General features: G+C 45.1%; 1 protein-coding gene, 1 long non-coding RNA gene and 1 pseudogene across 4 annotated transcripts in view; 1 reads left to right on the top strand and 2 right to left on the bottom strand.

Annotated features, from left to right (window-relative positions):
• The first annotated feature begins 625 nt into the window (after positions 1-625).
• On the top strand, positions 626-5250 carry LOC106727624. The gene is made up of 3 exons (XR_001363849.1): positions 626-637; positions 2666-2671; positions 5171-5250. It is a non-coding gene; the product is annotated as an uncharacterized LOC106727624 (long non-coding RNA).
• A 13568-nt stretch (positions 5251-18818) lies between these two features.
• LOC102240465 lies at positions 18819-19587 on the bottom strand (annotated as a pseudogene).
• Positions 19588-20370: 783 nt separating this feature from the next.
• PTAFR (platelet-activating factor receptor) overlaps positions 20371-25275 on the bottom strand; it is a 33861-nt gene continuing 28956 nt past the window's right edge. For all 3 annotated transcript variants that reach the window (XM_005875117.2, XM_014546826.1, XM_014546825.1), the window contains one exon: positions 20371-23570. In XM_005875117.2, the coding sequence (XP_005875179.1) occupies positions 22499-23524 (1026 nt within the window). In that variant the 5' untranslated portion in view covers positions 23525-23570 and the 3' untranslated portion in view covers positions 20371-22498. The remainder of the gene's footprint in view (positions 23571-25275) is intronic.

Genomic DNA, 25275 nt, shown 5'->3' with positions numbered 1-25275 from the left:
ATGGGGCCTTTCCCTGCTTCTGTTTCTAAAGAATGTCAACTTAGGGATATCTTGTCCCAAAGTGACTATTAGGTCTTCTCCTATGCAGAAGTTACAAAGGAAAAGTGTAGAACCGGTTTCACCACTCTTGGACCTCTGGACCAGATCAAATATGGAGAGAGGAGAGGATTTGATGAAGAGATATCTTTGGAGAGAGCTGTTGTCTGTACCGTGTTCCCATCCCCCAGGATGGGAAAGGAGAGAGGTGGAGAGGTGTACCCTACATTATTTCAAGCCCGCGGAGGCAGGGCTTCAATGACAGGGTGTCTTCCCACACTATGGCCCAGGGGCTGATTCGTCCCTAAGAAATCCTGACGATGAGATATGGTTCAGCAACTGTTTTGGCAACACATACCAAGAACTTTGCATGGGCTGGACTCTATGTACTTTTCACACATTGAGTCATTTAATTCTTCCAATAACCCTGGGCGCTAAATGCTGCCTGTTGAAGCCTGATGGACTCAACTCACTGACGTATTGTGAATATTTTCCCACATCAATACATATTCTTCTGCCACCTGGATTTAATGGTTGCACAGTCCTCCTTTGCACCGCCGCAAAGCCTCATGGTTAATTAAGCACATGGATTCTGGAGTCAGTCTGCCTTTTTCAAATCCCATCTCTACCAATTTCGTATTTTACAGGACCGTTTTTATAAAGAAAAATGAATGTATGTAAACAAAGGATTGGCAGCCTGGGTGATCCTCACATCTCTAGCCCACTAGGGTCACCTTTAACCCAGTAATATTTCTTGAACATTTAGCATCTTCCAGAAACTGGTGATACAACAATGAATGAGACAGATGTATGCCCTGCCTTCACAGAGTTTATAGTCTAGTGAAGGAGACAGACAGTAACAAGTGAAAATACGAGCCCTGGCCGGGCAGCTCAGTGGATTAGAGCATCAACCTGATATGTCAAGGTTGCAGGTTCGATCCCCAGTCAGGCACATACAAGAATCAACCAAGGAATGCAAAAATAAGTGGAACAACAAATCGATGTTTCTCTCTCTCTCTCTCTCTCTCTCTCTCTCTCTGTTTCTCTCTCTCTCTTTCTCTCTCTGTTACAGTTAAGCCCCCCTTGTAAAATCTCTTAACCTCTGAATGTCCCTCTCAGGTATGTTGGCAGTTACTGGGGAAATGGAACCAACTATAGTCGAGGGTAGGCTAGGGTACGGGGCAAGTTTATCTTAGTAGCTGGAGCAACGGGGCAAAGTTGATTAATAATACCTTGGTAACGGGGCAGTATTAATTAATGTAGCCCTGGTAACTTTGTGTCTGTATCCCAGGTAACTTTGTGTGTGTTTAGCCAACCGTTTTGTAGTTTCTGGGTATAAAAAGCTGGCCTAGAACCAGGTTCGACGCTGTCGTAGGAGAAAACGCCAACGGCAGTCGCTGGCCAGCTTTCAATAAATCCTCACTTACTGCTTAAGACCTCATTGGAGTTGGTGGTCTTACTCTCGCGAATGTTGGTCCACAACATCTCTCTCTCCAAAGTCCATCAAAATAAAAAAAATATTAAAAATCAAGTAAAAACGCCAAAGAAGAATATAAATAATGCAAATATAATTTCAACAAAGGGGAAAAAGCAAGGGGCTGCTAAGATGGAGAAAGTTTAATAAAACTCTCTTGAACTCCCAGATCTTGGGGAGTGGGAAACCCAGAGTCCCTCCCAGTATCTCTAAGGTTACGATTGAGGATCGGGGACGGTGACTCTATGGCTACTGGTCTACTCGGGCTCCAATTCACTTTTCCTGAATTCTTTTTTTTTAAAATATATATATTTTATTGATTTTTTACAGAGAGGAAGGGAGAGGACTAGAGAGTTAGAAACATCTATGAGCTGCCCGCAACCAAGGTACATGCCCTTGACCGGAATCGAACCTGGCACCCTTCAGTCCGCAGGCCGTCACTCTATCCATTGAGCCAAGCCGGTCAGGGCTGAATTCTTAACTCTCTGTCATCCTGTAGGTTCCTGGGATGAACAATCAGGGCATTGAGAATCACAGTGTTTGGTTTTGGCTTCCTAAGAAATGTCTTGCCAATCAAGTCCTTGTAGGTCTTTATGGACCCATGAAGCTGGTCCCTTTTGAATGCAGAGCCCTTTGGAGATTTCCTCATCCCAATCCACCTTTCCCATTTTACAGACAGAGAAACTGAGTCTAGTCTCCTTTAATTATTTTCCAGAGAAATTTATGTTTCTCTCTGTCGTGATAGCCCAGCCAGCATGGCTCAGTTGTTGAGCTTTGACCTATGAACCAAGAGGTCACAGTTCGATTCCCTATTGGGGCACATGCCTGGGTTTCGGGCTCCATCTCCAGTGTGGGGCATGCAAGAGGCAGCCAATCAATGATTCTCTCTCATCATTGATGTTTCTATCTCTCTCTCTCCCTCTCCTTCCCCTCTGAAATCAATAAAAACATATTTTAAATAATAAGAAAGAAAGAAAGTTGTCGTGATAAAATCCATGTTCAAAGGACGTAGAAATCTGTCTGAAGTTTCATCAAAAGTTTCTCTCAAGCCAAAACCGGTTTGGCTCAGTGGATAGAGCGTCGGCCTTCGGACTGAAGGGTCCCAGGTTCAATTCCGGTCAAGGGCATGTACCTGGGTTGCGGGCACATCCCCAGTAGGAGGTGTGCAGGAGGCAGCTGATCGATGTTTCTCTCTCATCGATGTTTCTAACTCTCTATCTCTCTCCCTTCCTCTCTGTAAAAAATCAATAAAATATATTTTTTTTAAAAAAAAAGTTTCTCTCAAGCTGTTAAATTGTCATCACTTTGGGGCACTTCCACATTCCAGATCTACAAGTGTCAAAGCCAACGGATCTAAACAAGATCTATAGAAAGGGGTGTCTCAGAAAAGAGAAGTAGCAGCAGTTGAGAGGAAGAACAACATCCTCAATTTTCAAGATATTTACCGAGTGTGTGTAGTTTTTTTCTTTCTGAGTTCCCTCTTCAAAGAAACTATACCTCCCCAGTTCTAATAATCTTATTGGCATACCCTGTTTACCTTTGCTGTTAAAGAGACAAGAACTTAAAATAGTTATAATGGTCAGTACTAGCAAAGATATGACAAAACCAGTACTTACACAATTTGCTCGTTGACATGGTAACTGGCACAATTCTTTTAAAAGCAATTTGGTGAAATATTTTAGGGGGCAGTAATTCCTCTCCTGGAGCATTACCCTAATTAAATTACATAAAGACGAAAAAAATAAAGTAGCAAAAACTTGGAAATGGCCTAAATAGCAAAGGTGTTTTGAGTGCGTACTCTGTAGCAGATCCCATGTTATACACCCAACAGTTTATTTTTTTTTTAATCCTCAAGACAATTCTGTGCGGCATATGCTGCTATTTTACCTCTCATAAGCCAAATGGGGAAACTGAGGTTACAGGAAATACTGTAGTGTGTTCATAACTCAGTAGAGTTCAAGTTGGGATTTGAACCCAAGCAATCTGCCTCCAGGGTCACACACTCCACCATTGGGTGTGACTGGCTGTTCCAGTGCCATTTCCTGCTCCCAGACCCGCCCCCCAGCACTAAGCTGAGATCTTGATCTGATAATAGGCTTATGACAAGCTTCTGGGCAAGAGATTATTTAAATAGTTTAGGAGTAATGATGATAGAGAACTACAGTGGTGTATGGAGAGGGAGCAATGTGGGAGGGACTATAGATAGGTCATCTCATGAACTCTTCCCAACTCCAAGGAAGGGGATTATTACCGTAGCCAGTGATGACGAACCTATGACACGCGTGTCAGAGGTGACACGCGAACTCATTTTTTTGGTTGATTTTTCTTTGTTAAATGGCATTTAAATATATAAAATAAATATCAAAAATATAAGTCTTTGTTTTACTATGGTTGCAAATATCAAAAAATTTCTATATGTGACACGGCACCAGAGTTAAGTTAGGGTTTTTCAAAATGCTGACACGCCGAGCTCAACAGGTTCGCCATCACTACTAGCCTCTTTGAAAGGTGTGGAAACTGAGACTCTGAGTGGGGAGGTGACCAGCTCAGGGTCACACAAGGAAGTGATAATGGTCTCAGAATTCTAGCCCAGAGTGTCTGATTCTAAACCTCGTGCCCCTTCCCCAGGCTGGCTCTTTGACAAAGACTCAAAATATAATGACTGTAGTTGACTCAGGCACTGGGAGTGATGGGCTGGGCAGGGAGGATGTTTGGTGGATAGCTCTAGTGGCACATCCTGTGCAGGAAGTCAGGCGGTCCAGGTTTGGGATCCAAGGAGGGGTGGGGACTTGGTGTGGCCTTGGCAGATGCTTGACTAGTGCAACTAAGAGGAAAGTGTCGACATAAGAAATGCCCAAACCTGTAGAGAATTTGTATGAGTCTGTTTGAGCCAAACTGGTGACATAGGCCAGGGAGCAAGATCTCAGATACTCAGGAGAATGGCAGTTTTGTGGCTTATTATAATTATACAATAGGATCAAAGGAGAAGACCTCAGGAAGGTACATGAAATAAATCCATTGTTGGTAGCTTAAAGAGGCAGGAGAAAGCAAAGCTGGGAAATATCTAGGACTAGCTAAAAGGCAATATGGAGGAAAACTTACTTTCTTTTTACATTGGTGGGTACAGGATAGTTAATAATTATAATTTACAGCACGTAGAGATAGTATTAGGGAATAAGAGAACAATGAGGGGTCTTGTGCTCTGGTGCCTTAGGTTTTGTGCCTTCGAGGAGTAGGACAAGCAAATTACTCTGACATTTCAAAAATATGTTATCCTAGATGCATAAGGACAGAGCTCACTTAAGGTAAAGAGTGACCTTTGCTAAGGAAGCTATAGGCCTGGGACGTGACTACTTACTATGACCTGCCCAGTTAGGAATTTGCAGTCCTCTTAAGCCAGCGATACACCTTCCTTCCTTTCTATGTAGCTCCCAAGGACCAGGGAAAGGATTGTGCAAGCCGAGGACAAATGAGGGGAATTGGATTTAGCTCTTTGCCACCACTTCTTGCCCCACTCCAGTCCCTCCAGGGCTGCTGTGCCCTGAGTCATGTCCCCAGCAATGAGAGAACCTAGAGTGCATCCAGATATGAAGTCTTCCTTGGGGAAGGCACCTCAGGATCTATGATTCACTCCTCTGACTGCAGAATGGGGTATCAAAGTGTGTGGTTCTAACAACCTTATCAGAAAAGATCAGACCTGTCTTAGAAAGGGGCCAAACCAAGCTATGGGCAAGACCGTCCCCACCAGAAGCACCGTGTTTTTCATTTGGTCCCATCCTGGCCAAGATGAGTGAACATAGTTGGAGTCTCAGGAAGGCAGGGTAGGAAGGATGGGAAGCAGGCAAACGCTGAGTACTCACAGTGTGTCAGGAGTTTTGCTTATCTCATTTAATCCTCACTACCCCTCTAAGACCTCATGATTCTTAACTTTCCCTACTTCATAGGCGAAGAAAGGTATTAGTTCAGATTCTTTGCATTGGAATAAACAATCCACTGAAGGGAGTGTGGTGGGGAAGGGGTATTCATTTTAGGGAGCAAAGGGTGTGTTCTGGAATCCATGGAACGGAAAATAATAACTGGTAGTGTTTACTTAGGACTCACCATGTGGTAGATATTGTTCTATGCACTTTTATTTATCATTATGGCAATCTCATGAAGTAAGTATTAATATCATTCCCACTTTACGGATGAGAACTAGGGCACAGGAAGTTAAATGTTGCGGCCAAAGTCACACAGCTAGTAAGTGTGACCCTGGCTGCGTCACCAAGGTGGTCTGGAATCAGAGACTCTGACCTTACTCATTGCACCGATGGTTGTCTAGCTACCTACCTGGCTGTTTGACAGGTAGATAGGCCTAATAATCTTGAATGAGAGCTTTATTCTTCTCTTCTGCTGCAGACCAGCTCTATCTGATGCATAGTGGCCATAGCCAGCTCCTGAGTTCCTATCTCCTCCATTTAAAAGGTCAACCAGACTAAGACTGGAACTCCAAATTCATGGAGAATAGACTCTTATTGGCCCATTTTGGGTCAGATCCATACCCCTCGTCCAATCATTTGAGATAGGGTTGGAGGAGAGGATCAAGATCACATCATACTAGAATCCCTATCACATTGAACATGGGAAGATTAGAAGGGCAATTACCAGAAAATGGGGAGGTTGCACTAAGAAGTCACCCCCAAAAAGTTCTCACTACAGGAAACGGAGGCCCAGGAAGACTGGATAATTTGCTCAAGGTCACCCAGTAGTAAATGGTGAAGCCCAGATTCTAACCCAGGTTGGTTTGTCTTCAAATCTAAGTCCTTTCCTCTGTAACATACAATCTCCCCACAAAAGTGAAAAATCTTGGTTGGATGCATAAAGTAATTTTGGTTAGTTCACAAGGTAATTTCCATTCAACCACTCTTTGTTAAGCCCCTGTAATGTGTCAAGCACTGTTCAAGGCAGTGGGGTTACAGGGTAACAAAAGCGACAAAATTCCCTACTCTTGTGGAGCTGACGTTCTAGTGATACCATTGAATGACGACAGAAGTCCATCCTGGAGAAATGCTCCTTTGGCTGGCCCCCAGGTGTTATGGAGCATGGAAAGAACTTGGACGTGGATGTCTGTCATAAACATTGGCTCCTTATAGTGGCATGCACCATTCCCCCAGTGGATGGCAAAGATGGCACCGATTCTTCACTTTTCCCTAGATACGAACCCTTTGCCACGAAATTCTGCAGTACTTTCTGCTATGGCCAATAGGACATTAGCAAACGTGATGCAAGCCAAGACTTAAAAAGCACTTGTATGATAGGGTTTACCCTCACTCTCATGCCTCTGCCATTACACATAAAAACATGCCAGAACTAGCCTCATGGAGGAGTCCCTAGTCTTTTCAGTGAAGGTAAGACTAGATCAGCTAACAGCCAGCCAACTTCCAGACACGTGAGCAAATCCATCCCAGATCAGCAGCAGAGCTGCCTAGCTGACCACCAGATGTATAAGCCTATTGTCGCATGCTTCTAAAGCATGTAATTGCTTGCTATGCACCATTGTTAGGACAATAGATAAGTGACATTTCCATATTACAGTAATCCCCCCTCATCTGTGGTTTCACTTTCTGCTGTTTCAGTTACCCAGGGTCAACCATGGTCTAAAAATATTAAATGGAAAATCCCAGAAATAAACAATTCACAGGTTTGAAGTTGCACACCATTCTGAGTAGTATGGTGAAGTCTCGCTCCATCCCACTCCCTCCTGCCCAGGATATGAATCATCCATTTGTCCAGCATATCCAGCTCTATAAGCTCCCCACCCATTTAGTAGCCTTGTCACTGAGTAGCCATCTTAGTTCTCAAATCGATTGTTATGGTATCGCAGTGCTTGTGCTCAAAAAACCCTTATTTTACTTAATAATGCCACATTCATATAAATTGTTACAGCATATTATAATTGTTCTATTTTATTATTAGTTATTGTTAATCTCTTAATGTGCCTAATTTTTTTAAATTAAACTTTAACCTTAGGAATGTTTGTAAAGGAAAAACCAATACCTATTTAGAGTTTGTACTATCTCAGGTTTCAGGCATTCATTGGGTGTCTTGGAACACATCCCCCATAGATAAGGAGGGACTACTGTAATGTCATTTGTGGCCTTGACGGAAAAGTAACTCCAAAAGTCCCATCCCACTAAAGGCTCACATCCTTCTTACCCTGGAGGACAGGGCTATGATGAAAGCTAATCTCATCAAAGCTAAGCCTTCTCCTGAGAATTTGAATTTTGAGATAACGTGGCCAAGATAGGAGATCTTGTTGGAGGTCATTCGTTATAGTGGTGGTGGCAGCATTCAGGCAAAAATGTGCCTACAACCTGATGCTAAGCCCTCCATCTCTCCTTGGTCCTTGTCTGTTTCCAAACTTGCTTCTCCAGCTACCCGTTAATTCTTTGAGCCCCACCCTCATCCTTCCAATAACTTCTCTTTTGCTGAATGAAAATTGGCAGAGGTGGTGTCCGTTGCTCAATACCAAGAACCCTAACTGCTACTGCACCATGTAGACCCAAATTCAAGTTCCAGCCTAGTCACTCAGCAGCTGATCATTCTCCAGGAACCTGATGGATAGATAACCTACCCAGAGGTTCTTTGGCCCCGGTGCCACTCAAGAAACACAAGGAAATGAGGGCAACAGTGTCGGGTTTTGAATGCCAACTCCCATTTTGGCCTGAAAGGGGGCAGTTATCTCCTCTCCCTGCATCTAGGCAGCTGGAGTCTGGCCAGGTGACCCAGGTTTGGCTCATAGGATGCTCCCACCTGGTCTTCGAACCTTAAGGGACAGTCTTGAAAACAGACGGACACCTGGAGTAGTGAGGGCAGTGGCAGTGCCAGTGGCATTGTCCTCACCAGCTAGTTCCTAGAGTGTGGATTTGGCTCCATTAGCTTCCTACCCTCTTATTTCCTCAGGCTGGGTTCTACTCAATGTCCTTCTAATAAAGTCCATTCCAGAGTCAGCTTCAGTTTTGCCTCCAAAAACTTGGACTGGTGTAATGAGGATAATGTCCATTTTATGGAGGAGAAAACCATACTGGATTGGAATTTATTCACTGACCTAGACCTCTAACAGAGTAGATTTTGATTCATCTCTATGAGTCTGGCAATGGGCAATAACTTTGTACAAGTTTTGGAAAGTAGAAAGGTGTAAAGCAGCGGTTCTCAACCTGTGGGTCGCGACCCCCTTGAATCGTAATGTACATATCTGATATGCAGGATGTATTTTCATTATTACAAATTGAACATTAAGCATAGTGATTAATCACAAAAATAATATGTAATTATATATGTGTTTTCCGATGGTCTTAGGCGACCCCTGTGAAAGGGTCGTTCGACCCCCAAAGGGGTAGCGACCCACAGGTTGAGAACCGCTGTCTTAGACACACCACACACAGGAAGAATTTTTATATTTCTCTTAAGAAAAACAAGAAGCCAGTGAAGAGTTATGAGTGGGTGAGTTACATGATCAGGTTTGCGTTTTGGAAAAATAACCTAGAACTGGTATGAAGAACAAAATGGAGGTAGGTTAGAATGGACCTAAAAGGCCAGTTTAGATAGCCAATGCATAAATCCAGGCAAGAAAAGTTAACAGTTTAGACCAAAGTGGTAGCTTGGAGTGGAGGGTGAATAGATGAAGAGGGATGGATAGATTTAAGATCAAGGAGGTAAAATTGAAATGACTGGGTCAAGAATTGGATTGGGGGCAGGGAGAAAATAGACATTAAGGATGATTGTCTAGTTTTCTAGCTCCCATAACTGGAGGGATGGTGGTGCCATTTACTGAGTTAGGGCTGGGGTGGGAGAGAAGGTTTGGGACATCTTGAATTTGGAAAGCCATTGAGATAGCTAAGTGGAAATGTCAAGTAGGCATTTAAATAACCTTGTTTTGACTCAGAGATGTCTAGACAGGAGATGTGGATATGTAATCATAGTTGGTAATTGTGCTTTGGACTCAATGAGCTTGCTTGGGCAAAGAGTATAGAGTGAGGATAGAAGAAGTCTAGAGCTGAAACTTGAGAAAGCAAATAGTTAAAGTCAAGTAAAGAAGGATAAGTCTGCAAAAGATACAAAAGAGTAGCCAGAGTGGTAGGAGTCAAAGCAGAGATGATTAACATTTTTGCTTTGGCCATCCAGCATCTGCTCTGTGGTAGGCAGAATAATGCCTCCCCCTCCCAAAGATGCCCATGTCCTAATCCCTGAATATGTTGTTACCTGACATGGTGAAAGTAACTTTGCAGATATGATTAAAGCAAGGGTCTTAAAATGGGGAAATTGCCCTGTATTATGCTGGTAGGCCCGATGTAATCACAAGGGTCTTTATAAAAGGCAGGTAGGAGGGTCAGAGTCAGAGACAAAATGTAACAACCGAATCAGATGTTGAAGTGAGGTGGCCATGAACCAAGGAATGTAGGTAGCCTTTAGAAGCTGGAAAAGGCAAGGGAATGGATTCTCCCTTATAATCTCCTGAAGGAACACACCCCTGCCAACACCTGGATTTTAGCCCCGTAAGACCCATTTTAGACTTTCGGCCTCCAGAACTGTCAGAGAATAAAATGTGTTGTGTGAAACCACTTTGTTTGTGGTAATTTGGGGGGAGGCGGGGCATCAATAGGAAACTAATACATGCTCCCTCTTCTTTTGACAATAGCACCCCAATCTTGCTTTGGGGAAATCAGCCCCACTCTAAGCCTATATACTCAGATGAAGCCAGCTCTGACCTGGGCTCCAGTGATGGAGTAAGTGGCCCAGCCTAAGCCAGTCTCCCCATTCCACCCTCCCAGCCACGTTGACCAATCAGGATTGGGCATATAATCTTAGCCAGCCCAATCAAAGCAAATCTCAGGATTTATAAGTATGTGAGAGTTGCTGGGGAAAAGAGCTTTGGTTCTCTTTGCTATATGAGAATGAGGAAGAATGTAGCCCTGGAAGTCCCTGGCAGCCATCTTGCAACCTTGGGAAAGAGGCCTCTGAGAATGAAGTCAACATAGAGGACAGCTGAGAGATGGGAAGAAAGGAGTAATCACATCCTAACACAAGGCTGTGACTCATCTGGCACCCACCGCATGGCTCATGGTTGTTGAAATATTTCTGTTGGTAAGCAAATGCTGCCCAGAAGCTCTGTTTATGACTTAAGTAGTTTTAAACCACCTGTTTATGACAAAGACCGAAAAAAGAAGAGAAAGAGTTTTTCTTATATAAGTATGAAGTTGTGCCAGGATGTCACCATTCCTCCTGTGTTGTCATTGATAAGCAGAGGGACTCCTCTAGGGGCTTATCTCTAAGAACATGTGGAGAAGCAACAATGGCCAGGGAACATTTAGACTAATAAATACTAAGAGTTTGGTAAGGACTGTTTGAGAGTTACAGTTTGGGCAAGGTGGCTCTTCACTAACCTAAAAACTCCCCAAAGACCCTTGGGACATTAGCACCTGCCGTGGTAAGGGCTACTCTGTTAGCAGTGTCAAAGAGCCATACGGGGCCCCCACTAGGGAAGTCAGCCTGCCTGTTAACACCAGTGTCCCTCCATTCCCCAGCAACATGCTCTAGCTGAGTATAATATTGCTGCCTCCCCAAAACAAAACAAAAACATATTGTTATTCCAAATAAAATAGGGGTTCTTCTATTTTGGAAGAGGGAGAGGATAGATATTAGGCAACCAGCAATATTGCTACGTTAGCTGCTCACATGGTGCATGTAATAGTCCTTGACAAATTACAGAATGATTTCCTCTTCATTACCACCCCTGCACCTTCCAACACATCTGGGTGCTAGTTGTCATTATCTCCATTTTTGCAGTTAAGGAAACTGAGGCTCAGAAACAGGCAGTTGCCTGAGGCCAAATAACTTGTGATGACAGAACTGGCAAACAAATCTAGATCTACCTCCAAGGCCCAGGTTCTTCCTCATTTCCTGTCTTGCCTTACTGAACTAATTTTAGCTGCTGCTATAGTTAAAATTCATTTGTTGCGAAACATCCGAAAAGTTAGGAGCCATTATCAGGCCATAAGATCAAGTATAAACAATGAACTGTGGAAAGCCATAATCAATATGGTCATCCAAGTGTCAAATTATCCTCTCCCTAGGAGAGGGAAGTGAAAGGAACTGACATTTATTATATCTATTTTATAAATAGCAATAGCTGGTTTGGCTCAGTGGATAGAGTGTCGGCTTGAGGACTGAAGGGTCCCAGATTTGATTCCAATCAAGGGCACATGCCTGGATTGTGGGCTAGATCCCCAGTAGGGGGCGTGCAGGAGGCAGCTGATCAATGATTCTCTCTCATCATTGTGATGTTTCTATCTCTCTCTCACTCTCCCTTCCTCTCTAAAATCAATAAAAAAAATATTTTTTTAAAATAAGGAAACTGAGAGGGGGGAGCTGAAGTGATTTGCCCATGATCATACAGCCAGTGACAGACCTGAGATTCAAAAGATTTGCAGCATTCACTAATTTCTGTGGTGCACATACATTTCCAACATGGCTGATTTCAAACTAACTAACATGACATCTCTAAACACAGAGCTGGGCAGAGATGTTCACAATGGACTCTCACAAATAGATCATTGTATAGCAAATACAACACTCTATCGCATTTTTAACACATTTGCCAATTTGCTAGACTGGGAGGGCAGAGACTTCACCTTTCCTGACATGTCCCCACAGCACATGGCAGAGTGCTACCTACGACGGGCAAGCATGACATGTTGGTGGAATGAAGGAAGGACACCCACTCTCTTTTCACAGGGCCATGCTGCCTCAGACAGCCACACATACCAAAAAATATCACACGTATAGATTTTATTGACTAAGCTCTTTCACACCCAGTAACTCAAGCAGAGTTTGTTGAATCAATTCCAGGCAACACCACCTTGAACATGATGGACACACTGTGAAAAAGGGTCCTTTGAGAGCCTGAATTTCTTCTCACCTCACTTCTTCCTACCCCATCCTCCCTCTTTTTAAAGTTTGTGTGTGGCCCTAGCCGGTATGGCTCAGTGGATAGAGTGTTGGCCTGCAGGCAGAAGGGTCCCAGGTTTGATTCCTGTCAAGGGTACGTACCTTGATCCCCAGCCCAATGGGCCGTGCAGGAGGCAACCGATTGATGTGTCTCTCTCATATCAATGTTTCTCTCTCTGTGTTTCTCCCTCTCTCTTCTACTCTCTCTAAAAATCAATGGAAAAATCCTCGGGTGAGGATTAAAAAAAAAAGTTTGTGTGTGTGTTAACATAAAATTATAATTTTTATCATTTTTAAATGTGAGGTTTATCAACATTAAATATGTTCACATTGTTGTACAACCATCACCACCATCCATCTCTAGAACTTTTGCATCTTCCCTAATTGAAACTCCATACCCATTAAATTACAACTCCCAGTTTCCCTTCTCCTCTAACCACTGGAAACCACCATTCTACTGTCTGTCTCTACGAATTTGACTACTCCAGGCACCTTATATAAATGGAATCCTTTGTGTCTGGCTTATTTTATTTAGCACTAGAGGCCTGGTGCACAAAATTCGTGTGTAGGGGGGGAGGTCCCTTCAGCCCAGACTGCACCCTCTCCAACCCGGGACCCCTTGGGGGATGTCTGACTGCCGGTTTAGGCCTGATTCCAGGGATTGGGCCTAATCTGGCAGTCAGACATCCTCTCACAATCTGGGACCTCTGGCTCTTAACTGCTCACCTGCCTGCCTGCCTGATTGCCCCTAACTGCCCCCCCTGCCAGCCTGATCACCCCTAACTGCCTCTGCCTGCCAGCCTGATCACCCCTAACTTCCCCCCCTGACGGCCTGGTTGCCCCAAACTGCTCCTCTCTGCCATCCTGGTTGCCCCTCACTGCCCGCCCCTGCTGGCCTGGTCACCTCCAACTGCCCCCCTCTGCCAGCCTGGTTGCCCCCCTGGTCGCCCCTCACTGCCCCTCTCTACTGGCCTGGTCACCCCTCACTGCCCCCACTTCCAGCCTGGTGGCCACCAATTGCACCCCCTGGCGGCCTGGTCGCCCCACACAGCCTGCTATTCATTCGTTTGGTTGTCCCTCACTAACCCCCCTGCCGGCCACATTGCCCCAAGCAGCCTGCCAGCCTGCTGTTTGGTCGTTATTGTTACTGTGACAGTGTCCCAGAAAATTTGCATATTCCTCTATTATTAATATAGACAATATCTTCAAGGTTTATCTATGTTGTAGCATGTGTCAGAATTTCCTTCCTTTTTAAGATTCATACTATTCCATTGTGTGTATCTACCACATTTTGTTTATCCATTCATTCCTTGATGGACTTGGGTTGCTTCCATCTTTGACTATTGTGAACATTGCTTCTATGAATGTTGGTGTTCGAGTCCCTGCTTTCAATTCTTCTCATGTATACCCACAAGTGGAATTACTGGGTCATATGGTAACTCTATGTTTAAGTTTCTGAGGAACCACATACTGTTTTCCACAGCAGCTACACCATTTTACATTCCCACCAGCAATGCACAGTGTTTCAATTTCTCCACATCCTTGTCAACACTTATTTTCTGATTTTATCTCATTGTGGTTTTGATTTGTATTTCCCTAATGATTAGTGATGTTGAGTATCTTTTTATGTGTTTATTGGCCATGTGTATATCTTCTTTGGATAAATATTTATTCAAATCCTTTAACCATTTTTTAATTGATCATTTTTTCACTGTGGATTTGTGGGAATTCTTTATATATTCTGCATATCAATCCCTTATCAATCTATGATTTGCAAAAAATGTCTCCCATTCAGTTGGTTGCCTTTTCACCCTGTGGATAGTGTCCTTTGATGTCCCATCCTTTCTTTTAAGGAACTGATTCATTATTTCCTTCCAAAAGTCAAAATCCCGACTCATGCATGTGGCCATTCTTTTTTTTTTTTTTTTTTTTTTTTTTACATGCCCTTGACCGGAATCGAACCTGGGACCCTTCAGTCCGCAGGCCGACGCTCTATCCACTGAGCCAAACCGGTCAGGGCAATGTGGCCATTCTTAAAACATTCTCAGCATGTATTTTAGAATAACCTAGGAAGATAAATAAAAAAGAAGCCAGACTAGTCATACTCTGTTCCTCTCTTTTACAGTTTCACATTTCTTTTTTTTTCATATATATATATTTGATTTTTTACAGAGAAGAAGGGAGAGGGATAGAGAGTTAGAAACATCGATGAGAGAGAAACATCTATCAGCTGCCTCCTGCACACCCCCTTCTGGGGGTGTGCCCGCAACCAAGGTACATGCCCTTGACTGGAATAGAACCTGGGACCCTTCAGTCTGCAGGTCGATGCTCTATCCACTGAGCCAAACCAGTCAGGGCTATAGTTTCACATTTCTAAGGAGTATACATAATATGAACTGTTTGAAACAGGGCAGGGGAAATGGGGTTGTGTACTTGAGTGAAAAGGGAGGCTGCAGGGAGAATGACACAACCTATTAGGATGAAACATATCATTTACTATGTACATAGTCCTTGCCAGACACTAAGCAGTTTTAAATCCTGAAAATTATGCTATAATGTGAACAGTAAAACTATTCTCATTTTATTTTAATATTTTTATTTATTTCAGAGAGGAAGGGAGAGGGAGAGAGAGATAGACACATCAATGAGAGAGAATCATTGATCGGCTGCCTCCAGCACGCCCCACACTGGGAATTGAGACCACAACCCAGGCATGTACCCCAACTGGGAATCGAACCTTGACTTCCTCATTCATAGGCTGATGCTCAACCACTGAGCCATGCGGGCCAGGCAAAACTATTCACATTTTAGAGATGAAGAAACAGAAGCTCAGAGAGGCTAAATAGTCTGCCTCGAGTCACAGACTAGGTCAAGACAGAAACTGAACCTGGCAACATGGCCCCAGAGGCCACTCTATTGATCACTACGTGACACTGTGCAGGTTTTGGAGTCAGAATTCAAACTCAAATGACTAATGAGTACAGATTACAAATCCGTTAGTAACCCGAGAGAGATTCAAACTAAAAACAAGATTTTACCTCACACCCACCAGCAATTTGAAAGTTGAACAAGGCCAAAGGTGGCTTGAGAATTGAGGAAGTAGAAACTCTCATGTAACTATGGATGGGAGTGAGTGTGGACTAGTGCAGCCATTTCAGAAGTGATTTATTTGTCAGTTCTTCTTCTAATCAAGTATAGGTGTAAGCTATGACCTAGGAATGTCACTCCTAGGTATATATACCAGAGATAGTCTTACATTGTTCCTTAGGGAAACATGAGAAAGCAGCTCCTCACAGCATCATGTATAAAAAAGGGAGTTGAAGGCAATCTAACTGCCCATTGCAGAGGAATAGGTAAGCAAAATGTAGATGCACATGGTGGGGGGTGATGGAGCAGAGGTTGGCATCCATGACGCAGATGTACGCACTTCAACATAGTTAAATTGTAAAAACAATGGTGAATGAGGGGGAGGGGGTGGAGGAATAAGACACGGAATGAGGTCCATCACCCAATATATGTAAATCATGTCTTTTATGTAAATGTGAAATGAATACACACAGAAAAGGATACAAAAAAGTCAAGGACATCGAACACTCTAGAACAGTTGGGGGATGAGACTGGAGAATGGTGATTAAAGAGAAAAAAAACATGCATTCAGACAAAAAAGTATATAAGAGAAGTGTCTTGCAAAATGCAGGTAATAAAAGATCTATGCATCCTAATTCTATCAAGTTACTGCCTGTGTGACGTTGAGTAAGTCATTTCACCTTTTTGATACTTGCTTTTCTTGTCTGGACGATGAAGGACATGGACCTTCACAACCTGTATCACGAAGGAGACCCCTACAGAGAAGTCAGTGTAGAATAGGAAGTACAAGGAGCCAGACAGACCCAGCTGTGCACTGTCTGGCCTTGAGGAGTCACTTCACTTTCTAAGCTTCTGTTTTTAATGAGGTGGTGAAGACCTCACTGAGAAGGGGACATTTGAATAAAGCCTTGAAGGAGTCAAGGAAATAAGCCATACAGATATGGGGGGGAGGGGTGGGGGGAAGTAGTTCAGACCGAGGGAAGAGTCAGTTCTGTCCACAGGTAATGACGTGAAGTTCCCCTCACGGTGCCTGGGACACAATAAGCAGTCGGTGTTCACCCCTTTCCCTCCTCTTACAGAGATGTCAGGACCAGCGTGGCTACTTAATGCACCTTCTAGCTTCAGCGACGATGACATTGTAGCCTCAAAAGGTTTCAAAACACTGCATTCACATACTCTACCCACCTGTAGGAGTGCCCTCCCTGAGTGACCACAGAAGCCTCACCCTGGAAAGAAGTCATTGCTGCTGGGACTTCAGCCTGCATGGGGAGCACAAGAGCCCCCAACTCAAGCAGGAAGCTGGAAACCGTGAGGCAGGCAGGGCCCCTTGCCAGCTGCTGTTGTCCTCAAGAGACTCCTATCCCAGCACACACCAACACTAGGACAGGGCCTAGAGGGGCTTGAGCAAGAGAGCAATCACCTGGGGAGAGGAGCGAAGGGAAGGGACCCATATTTACTAAGGCAGATCTGAGTCCCATATTCCCCTTAGTAAGATAAAGGGATTGGACCTACCCTGTGGTGTGTGTTGTTGTTTTGTTTTTGTTTTTCATTCTGCCACTTTCCAGCTCTTTTATCTTTACAAGTCACAGAACATGTCAGAGCCTCAATTTCCCCATCTGTAAAATGGTATGAAAAGTTCAGTTCTGTACAGTGGTTGTGAGGACTCATGAGATAAGATTTGTGAAAGTGGCAAGCAACTATCTGGGGCTCAACAAAAAGTAGTTCCCTTTCCTCTGTACCACGTACCTGGGAGGCAGCCACTGTCAGATTCAGTCAGCTCGGGTCCTTATTTATTTTACCTTTTTCTACAGGGATGGAATCACCTACCTTTCATGTAGAATCTGAGACAGCAAATAAAAACTGTGCTTAGCATAGTTACTGGACCAAAATGGTACTCCATAGATGTTTGTTGGATACCTGGATGGATGGATGCATGCATGCATGGATAGATGGATGGGTAGATGGATACACAGACTGATAGATGGATGACTGGGTAGGTGGGAGGATGGCTTCCTGGCAGAATGTCAGGGGAAGCATAATTTGTATTACAGAAATACAAGTCTGCACACACAAAAAAAAAAACAGCTATTTTATAAGAGGGTTTTATTATACCTTTTTTTTAGCCTTAGGTCTCAGGCACAGATATAACATAAATGAGTAAAAACTGGCATAAACATGCCCAGTTCTAGTCAACTGTGACCTACACTTATCACTCTATAGTCTATGACTCATCTCAAGGGACCAGGTCTTGCCTGCACAGCAGTCTCTAACTGAGATCACTGGAAGTTCCCGGAGGTGAAAGTTGAAATCAGGGGGAGATACAGGATAAGGCCTTCTTAACGTATAAGATGGCTTGGAATTCCTGACTGGTGATGCTTCTTCGAAAGAATTACAAATCAACTTTTCCTATAATCCCTGTCACCATTGCAAGAGGTGAGAGACACAAATTAGCAGCCAATTCTATATTCCCTGCAGTTCCATGCTGTGTAATTTCTGCAATCACTTGGTCCCTCTGAGTCCCCTATTCCCCTAGTAAGATCAAGGGATTGATTGGACCCACCCTGTTCCAAAATGTTCTGATCCTCTGAAAATCACTGACATCGTCCCTTAAGTATGAACCTAGAACTTTGGAAGGATATGTATTATAAAATTCCTTCTTCACCTCTCTTTGAAGAGTCTGTTAAACCCTTTCAAACTAAGTGCATGTAAACGCAATATGTCTGTTTATGCTATACTTTGGAAAAGCAGTAAGCTTTGGAGACAGACCGATCTCAATCCCAGGCCTTCTGTGAGAAACTGTAGATACACTGATGAACAAGATTCAGTTCCTGCCCCAGGAAGGGGAAGGTGGACATTCAAATGAATAAACTTCATAGGAGTTAAAGCATAAAAAAGTTAGACCCTTCAGCCCTAAAGTGCTGTTAAAAGAAAGCCAATGACCCTGCCTAGAGGCCTCTGGGAAGGTTGCCTATCAGAAGTGTTCTGGGCTTGGTCAAAAAGAAGAGAGAGCATCTGAGGTCACAACCAAGCAAAAGTCACAGGGGAAGTAAACATGGCTATATGCAGAGTGGTGAGGAGATCAGCAGGGCTGTAGCATGGGCTACAACTAAAATATTCCTCCATGGGCCCTGGGTATGAGTGGGATCTGTCCAGGCAACATTCTGGGAGAAGCAAGGGGGTGATGAGAAGTTACCATCTCAGGACTGTGAGACTTACTCCTTTTTTTTTTTTTATGGTAGCTGCATGGTTTATTAAGCTGTGCCTTAGTACTGGTTCTGGGGCTTGCCCATGGTGCTGTTGATGTACAAAGCCCGGACTTTCTACCAGTTCTATTTCAGCAATGACACCAAGAAATTGACAGCTAAATGGATGTTGTACACAAACTCATCATCTGTCATCTTCACATGGCCAACAGCCACCGCCAGACACAGCACCTTCGTCATCTGAAACTTGATTGTGGCTTTCACTTCATCAACTTTGACCACCACGTTCTCATTGTGGGTCAAGAGGAAGAGAACTTGCTGGCCTTATGCAGGCCTGGGCCCAGGATTCGTAGATCTGCTTGATCAGAGGAGACTCTGAAGCCAAAAAGGCATCATACTTCTTGGCCAGCTCCTTGACTAGTTTCTTACTCTTGTTGAGTTTCTTCAGTGCCTCGCTGTTCATGCGGGGGACATCCACGGCCTTGACCTCATTGCAGTGCTGCTGGTCCTCCAAGGATCATGTGGAGAACTTGGGGCAGGGAGTGGACTTCAGCCTGGCAGTGCCCAAGTTTGTCCTCCTGAGGCTCATAGTTCTTCAAGTTGATCTGCAGCTCCACTGTCTCCAAAAACTTCCATTGCTTGCGCTGGTTCCCGTGCAGAACTTCCCACACCGCCTTGTACAGGGTGTCTCAGGAAACTTTGCTGTTTGTGATTCCTCACACCGCAAAAACTGGAAAAGAGCTCAGACTTACTCTTTATTGAGCACTCAGTGAATGCCGACACCATGCACTTTGTACGCATCACGGCAGTGTTTCCCAATGTGTATTATGCAAGTCCCTGGGGAGTATGAGGTGACTTTAGACAGGATACCAAGAACATTTTTATTTTAAGAGTTATGCTTTCAGTTTACATTTATCTTCTATGTATGGCAGGCGGCATTAGTTTTTTGTTCACAATCTATAATAATAAAAGCGTAATATGCAAGTCGACCGAACAGCAGAATGACCGTCCAGACGACCTTCCAGACGACCATGCTATGACACACACTGGCCCCAGGCCAGCCAAGGCAGGTGCGATGTGATTGGTCAGAGGGCCCCACCATTGCCCCACAATCGCCCCACAGATCAATGGGGAGGGGGCTCCACGATTAATTGCCCCAAAGAGGGAGGCCCAGGCTAATGACCAGCAATGCTGTGGCGGGTGTGCAGGGCCAGCCAGCAATCGCCCTGCAGAGGGAGGCCCAGGCCAGCCAAGTGATCACACCCCACACCTGTCACCTGCAGAGGGAGGCGACCGGTGGTGGGGGAGGGGAGGGCAGCACCACACAGATGGCAAGCTGTGACGGGGCGGGGGCAGGGCCAGCTGCAGGCAGCCAGGGGAAGGAAAGCCCTGATAGGCCGTTTCCAGCCAGGCCTAGGGACCCTACCCAAGGGGTACTGGATTGTGAGAGGATGCAGGCTTGACTGAGGGACACACACACACACACACACACACCCCTCCGGTGTGCAAAATTCATGCACCGGGCCTCTAGTTTAGTTATAAAACATACTTTTTTACAATTTAAGTTTTTAAAAAGTGACCCAATTTAAAGAAAAATATTTATTGAGTAAATATATAGCTGGTACAAAGACACTGTAAAAACTTCAAGGGGCAGGGGGGGTACATAAATCACTGAAATTCAAGAAACACTGTTTTAGCATGTAAGCATTTATCTCGTTCGGAGCTCATTTAGTTGCAAGTAATCGATGACTCAAATCAGCTCAAGCAAGATAAGGGAAGATTTCCTACAAGGAACTCTCACAGGCCCCAAAGGAAAAAGTGCAGTTGTGCCTCAAGAAGGGCGTGGCCTAGAGGAGGAGAGCAGCAGCCCCTGGAAGCACCACCCCCTCCTCTCTCCAGGTTCCGGGGCCTCTGTCTCTGCTTTGCTCTGCACATCTCCAGCTTCCCTCTAAACAGAGCCGTTTTCTCTAGTACACACGTGTAGGTGGCCGTCTCCGCCACCCTCTCAACCCCAGCATATACACACAGACAGACACACACATGTAGATGCGCACACACTCACAGCTCCAGGGTTTCTATATCTTCAGGTGAGTGACTTGCAGAGCCTGAAATAGCATCCCTGACTCTTGCTACTTATTCCTGAGAGAGCTGCGGTACTCAGCTCAGGGTGCAAGAGGAGGCTCATTTGAATTCCTGACTGGCCCAGCTAGAGCCAGATGTTCACCTCTCATCCATTCAACTCCAATAGGAGGACGGAGGGGAACAAATTCTCAGAAAAAGAGAGAAACTTGGATGAGAAGGCACCCTGACCGAGAGGTCTCTGACTCAGCAACTTACTTCGCTGCTCAGAACAACCCTATGAGGTAGGAAATTCAGCTCAAAGTTCCTCAGCAGGAAGTGACAAAGCCAAGAGTGGAAACTGGGTCTTTGTGACACCAAAGCTCTAGTAAGCTGCACTACCTGGTCACCACCAGGTAAGGCCAGCCCACAGCTACGATTGCAGACACAAGCACGTTACTGGCCCATTGGGAGGCAGTTATAAAAATCATCCATCCAGTGCTTGCCCAGTAGACAGAAACCAAGGATCCCAACTTTATGGGGACACTGTCTGGGAGGGAATAAGATTTCTTTAAAGGCCTATAAGGCCCTGGAAACCAGAGAGGGCTCCTCCAAGCCCTGGGTCTGAGGCTGCCAGATTCAGACTGTGGTACTTAGCTCAGGGTGCAAGAGGAGGCTCATTTGAATATATTTGCTGAAAATCACAAGCAGGCATCTAGAGATCATCGAGAAGTGGACACTTCTCTTCTGCACCCAGAATTCACAGTGCCTGCTGGCCCTAGAAGCCATAACTGCTCTTCCCACCTCCTAGAAGATAAATTAGGAGGGGGTTCCCTAGAAAAAGAGGCAGGGGGGAGACCAGCCTAGGCTCCCACTCCCATGGAATCCCCTGGGCATCGTGGTGCCCTGGATGATCAGAGTTTCGCCCTGAGGTGCCTTTGCTGCCCGACAGGAGGTACTTTATCAAGGTCTCTGCACAGACAGATGGATACAGCGATTGTGTCTCTCCCCCAGAGCTGAGCCAGGCCTGAAGCGAGGTCCATGCAGGGAGACACTTCTGCCTCAGGACACAAGCTCCCCATCCTAGCGTTTGGTCTATGCACGTGTTATCTTCTCTGGTCGCCGTTCGGGTGTTGGGTGAGTTGGGAGAAGTTTCCACTGAGCCACCCTAAGAAGTGTCACAAAGGCCTTGTGCCTGCGGGTGGAGACAGGGTGGCATCATCCCAGCTCAGAAGTCTGCCACAAAGGTACTGCCACGTTGCCAGGGGAGTGTCCCTTTCCCCAAGCCCCCTTCTCTGCCTTTACAGTGATGAAGGGAGTGGTTGCTCCAAACTTTAAGTCATATGCACTTGGGATGCTGCCCTAGCAGGGTGCACTGGGTGGCTCAGAGTCTGTCCCCAAGGTCTGCCCCTAGCAAAAGCCACCAGCCAAGTTTCCTATGGCAGATGTCCAAAGGGGGCTCAAGGGGCTCGTTCAGGTTTGGGATTTCTAGCAGTCTGGCTCTTCCATCATCCCCACCTTACGGAGGTAGCCTCCAGATCTCATGGGCCCCGAGCACCCAGGAAAGATGTGCCCAGACCACAGCAAATACCTCTTCTTCCCCCAAGTCAGTCATGATGTCCATGCCTCTGGGCCTGGCCCCATCATTCGGAGGCTAATTTTTGAGGGAATTGGCAGGCACGTGGTTGAGCGGCAAGACCACTTCGGTGCCCGTGTCCATGGTGGTCAGGGGGCATTTCCGACTGCTGCGCATGCTCTGGAACTTCTCGGTAAGGTGCTTGCGGAACTTCTTGGTGAGGAAACAGTAGATGACGGGGTCTAAGACACAGTTGGTGCTAAGGAGGCAGAGGGTGACCTGATGTGCATCGTTAATAGCCTGGTGGAAGTCGCTGTTCTGGAAGCCCAGCTCGGCCAGGGTCCAGGGCAGCTGCACAACATGGTGAGGCACAAAGCAGATGATGAACACAGCCAGGACCGTGCAGACCATCCACAGCGCCCGGCGCTTGACTTCCACGTTGCGCTGCAGCTGCACGGGTTGCAGGAGCAGCGTGCGGATGATGATCAGGTTGCAGAAGAAGATGATGAGGAAGACAAGGAAGAAGGCAAACACGAGAAAGATGTGAATGATGAGGACCGGTTTGCTGCCTTTCTCATAATGTTCAAAGCAGCGAGTGACGTTGCCGGAGCCGGTCTTGTTGGGCACTACGTTGGTGGAGTCCAGGACAAAGAAGTAGGATGCAGCGGCCACAATAGACACCCAGATGATCAGGGACAACAAGATGCCGCGCGTTCGGGTAGTAGCCTGAGCGGTCTTGATGGGCCGCGTCACGGCCTGGAAGCGGTTGTACGTGATGACAGCCAGGAAAGCCACCGAGCAGTAGGTGTTGATGAAGAAGAAGCAGCCGGCCACGTTGCACAGGAACGCAGGGAGAATCCAGTTGCCCTGGTGGTAGTAGTAGGTGATCCACAGGGGCAGGGTGACCAAGAAGAGCAGGTCGGCCATGGTGAGGTTCACCATGAAGATCTTGATCTCGTTGAGTTTCTTGGAAGGGTACAGGCGGGCAAAGACCCACAGCACGTAGCTATTGGCGATGACCCCCACCACAAAGATGACACTGTAAAATATCGGGAAGAGGGTGTATCGGAACTCGGAGTCCACGCGAGAATCATTCGTCTCCATTGCTCGGGGCTAGAAAAGGCAGCTGGTCACCGTGTCCTGCTTGTGCCTGGAAGACCACACAGGGATTCTGGTTAATGAAGGGCCAACAGGGGACTATCTTATTTCATCTATTCTAAGACTCCCATTTTGCACATTAAAAAAAAAAATCAATGGCATCTTCCAATTAATAGGCAGCATTTATTTTCTTTCTACGTAAAATAATTTTCCAAGGGACTACATCTGAGATTCCATGAAATCAATAGCAGCTGTTTCAGCAGTGGAAATACTTGAAGAAGCCTATAGATCAGTGGTTCTCAACCTTCCTAATGCCGCGACCCTTTAATACAGTTCCTCATGTTGTGGTGACCCCCAACCATAAAATTATTTTCGTGGCTACTTCATAACTGTAATTTTGCTACTGTTATGAATCGTCATGTAAATATCTGATATGCAGGATGTATTTTCATTGTTACAAATTGAACATAATTAAAGCACAGCGATTAATCACAAAAACAATATGTAATTATATATGTGTTTTCCGATGGTCTTAGGCGACCCCTGTGAAAGAAAGGGTCGTTCGACCCCCAAAGGGGTCTCGACCCACAGGTTGAGAACCGCTGCTATAGATACTTAAACAGGTGAGTTTTAAGAAACAACTGGTTCTAATTGGAATTTTGTTGATTGAGAAAAAATTTTTGTGCTTTGCTTTATTTACTGTGGTGGTGGTTTATCTATGTTAAGTTAAATAAATGTAGCTTCCATTATTCCAATAAATCATTGTGGTTCCTTTAAAAAAAACAAAACACTCACCCGCGAGTCATACTGTGAGTTACATAGTTGATTTGAATTACATAGTTTTGTGCCATTGGACCTTTCCCACTGCTAGATGGAGCTCTGCCATTTGATCCCGAAGCTCTAGGAAAATGGCTCCACAGAGATGAGGAGGAGAGAGGAACATCTCTGAGACCTTTTAGGGGATCCATGAGGTCAAAACTATTTTCATACTAATACCAAGATGCCCTGGCTGATTTGGCTCAGTGGCTAGAGCATCAGCCTGCAGACTGAAGGGTCATGGGTTCGATTCTGGGAAAGGGCACTGTCCGGGTTGCAGGCTTAGTCCCCAGTGGGGGGGCATGCAGGAGGCAGCTGATTAATGATTCTGCCTCATCATTGATGTTTCTATCTCTCCCTTTCCCTTCCTCTCTGAAATCAATAAAAATATATTTTACAAAATACCAAGACATTATTTGCCTTTTGCACTGTGTTGACATTTGCGTTGATGTTGCAAAACTGCTGGCTCCTTAGAATAAACCAAGGCAGCAGCACCAAACTGTAGTAGCAGCCAAATTCTTTACAGCCATGTACTCAAGAGTTAAAAAAAGAAAAAGAAAAAGAAAGCCAATCTCATTTTAAGTCACTTTAAAATGCCCTTGGTAAAGCAAGGATATGATTAACTTTATTAAATCTTGAGTATACATCTTTTTTAATATTCCATGTCAAAATGGGAAATCCACATGAAACACTTCTGCTGCAAACTGAAATAAATTGGTTGTCTTCAGGGAAAGCATTTATGTGATTGTTGGAGTTGTGAGCTGAACTTTTCTGAGGATCATCATTATTGTCACTTGAAAAAATGGCAAACTATGGCCTGGCTGGTGTGGCTCAGTGGTTGAGTGTCAACCCATGAACCACGAGGTCGCTGGTTCAATTCCCCATTAGAGCACATGCCTAGGTTTTGGGCTCGATCCCCAGTAGGGGGCGTGCAGGAGCCA

Source organism: Myotis brandtii, unplaced genomic scaffold, assembly GCF_000412655.1.
Source record: "Myotis brandtii unplaced genomic scaffold, ASM41265v1 scaffold456, whole genome shotgun sequence".
Classification (NCBI taxonomy): Eukaryota; Metazoa; Chordata; class Mammalia; order Chiroptera; family Vespertilionidae; genus Myotis; species Myotis brandtii.
Note: the sequence above shows the minus strand (reverse complement) of the source record. Positions and strands in the feature narration are given on the sequence as shown.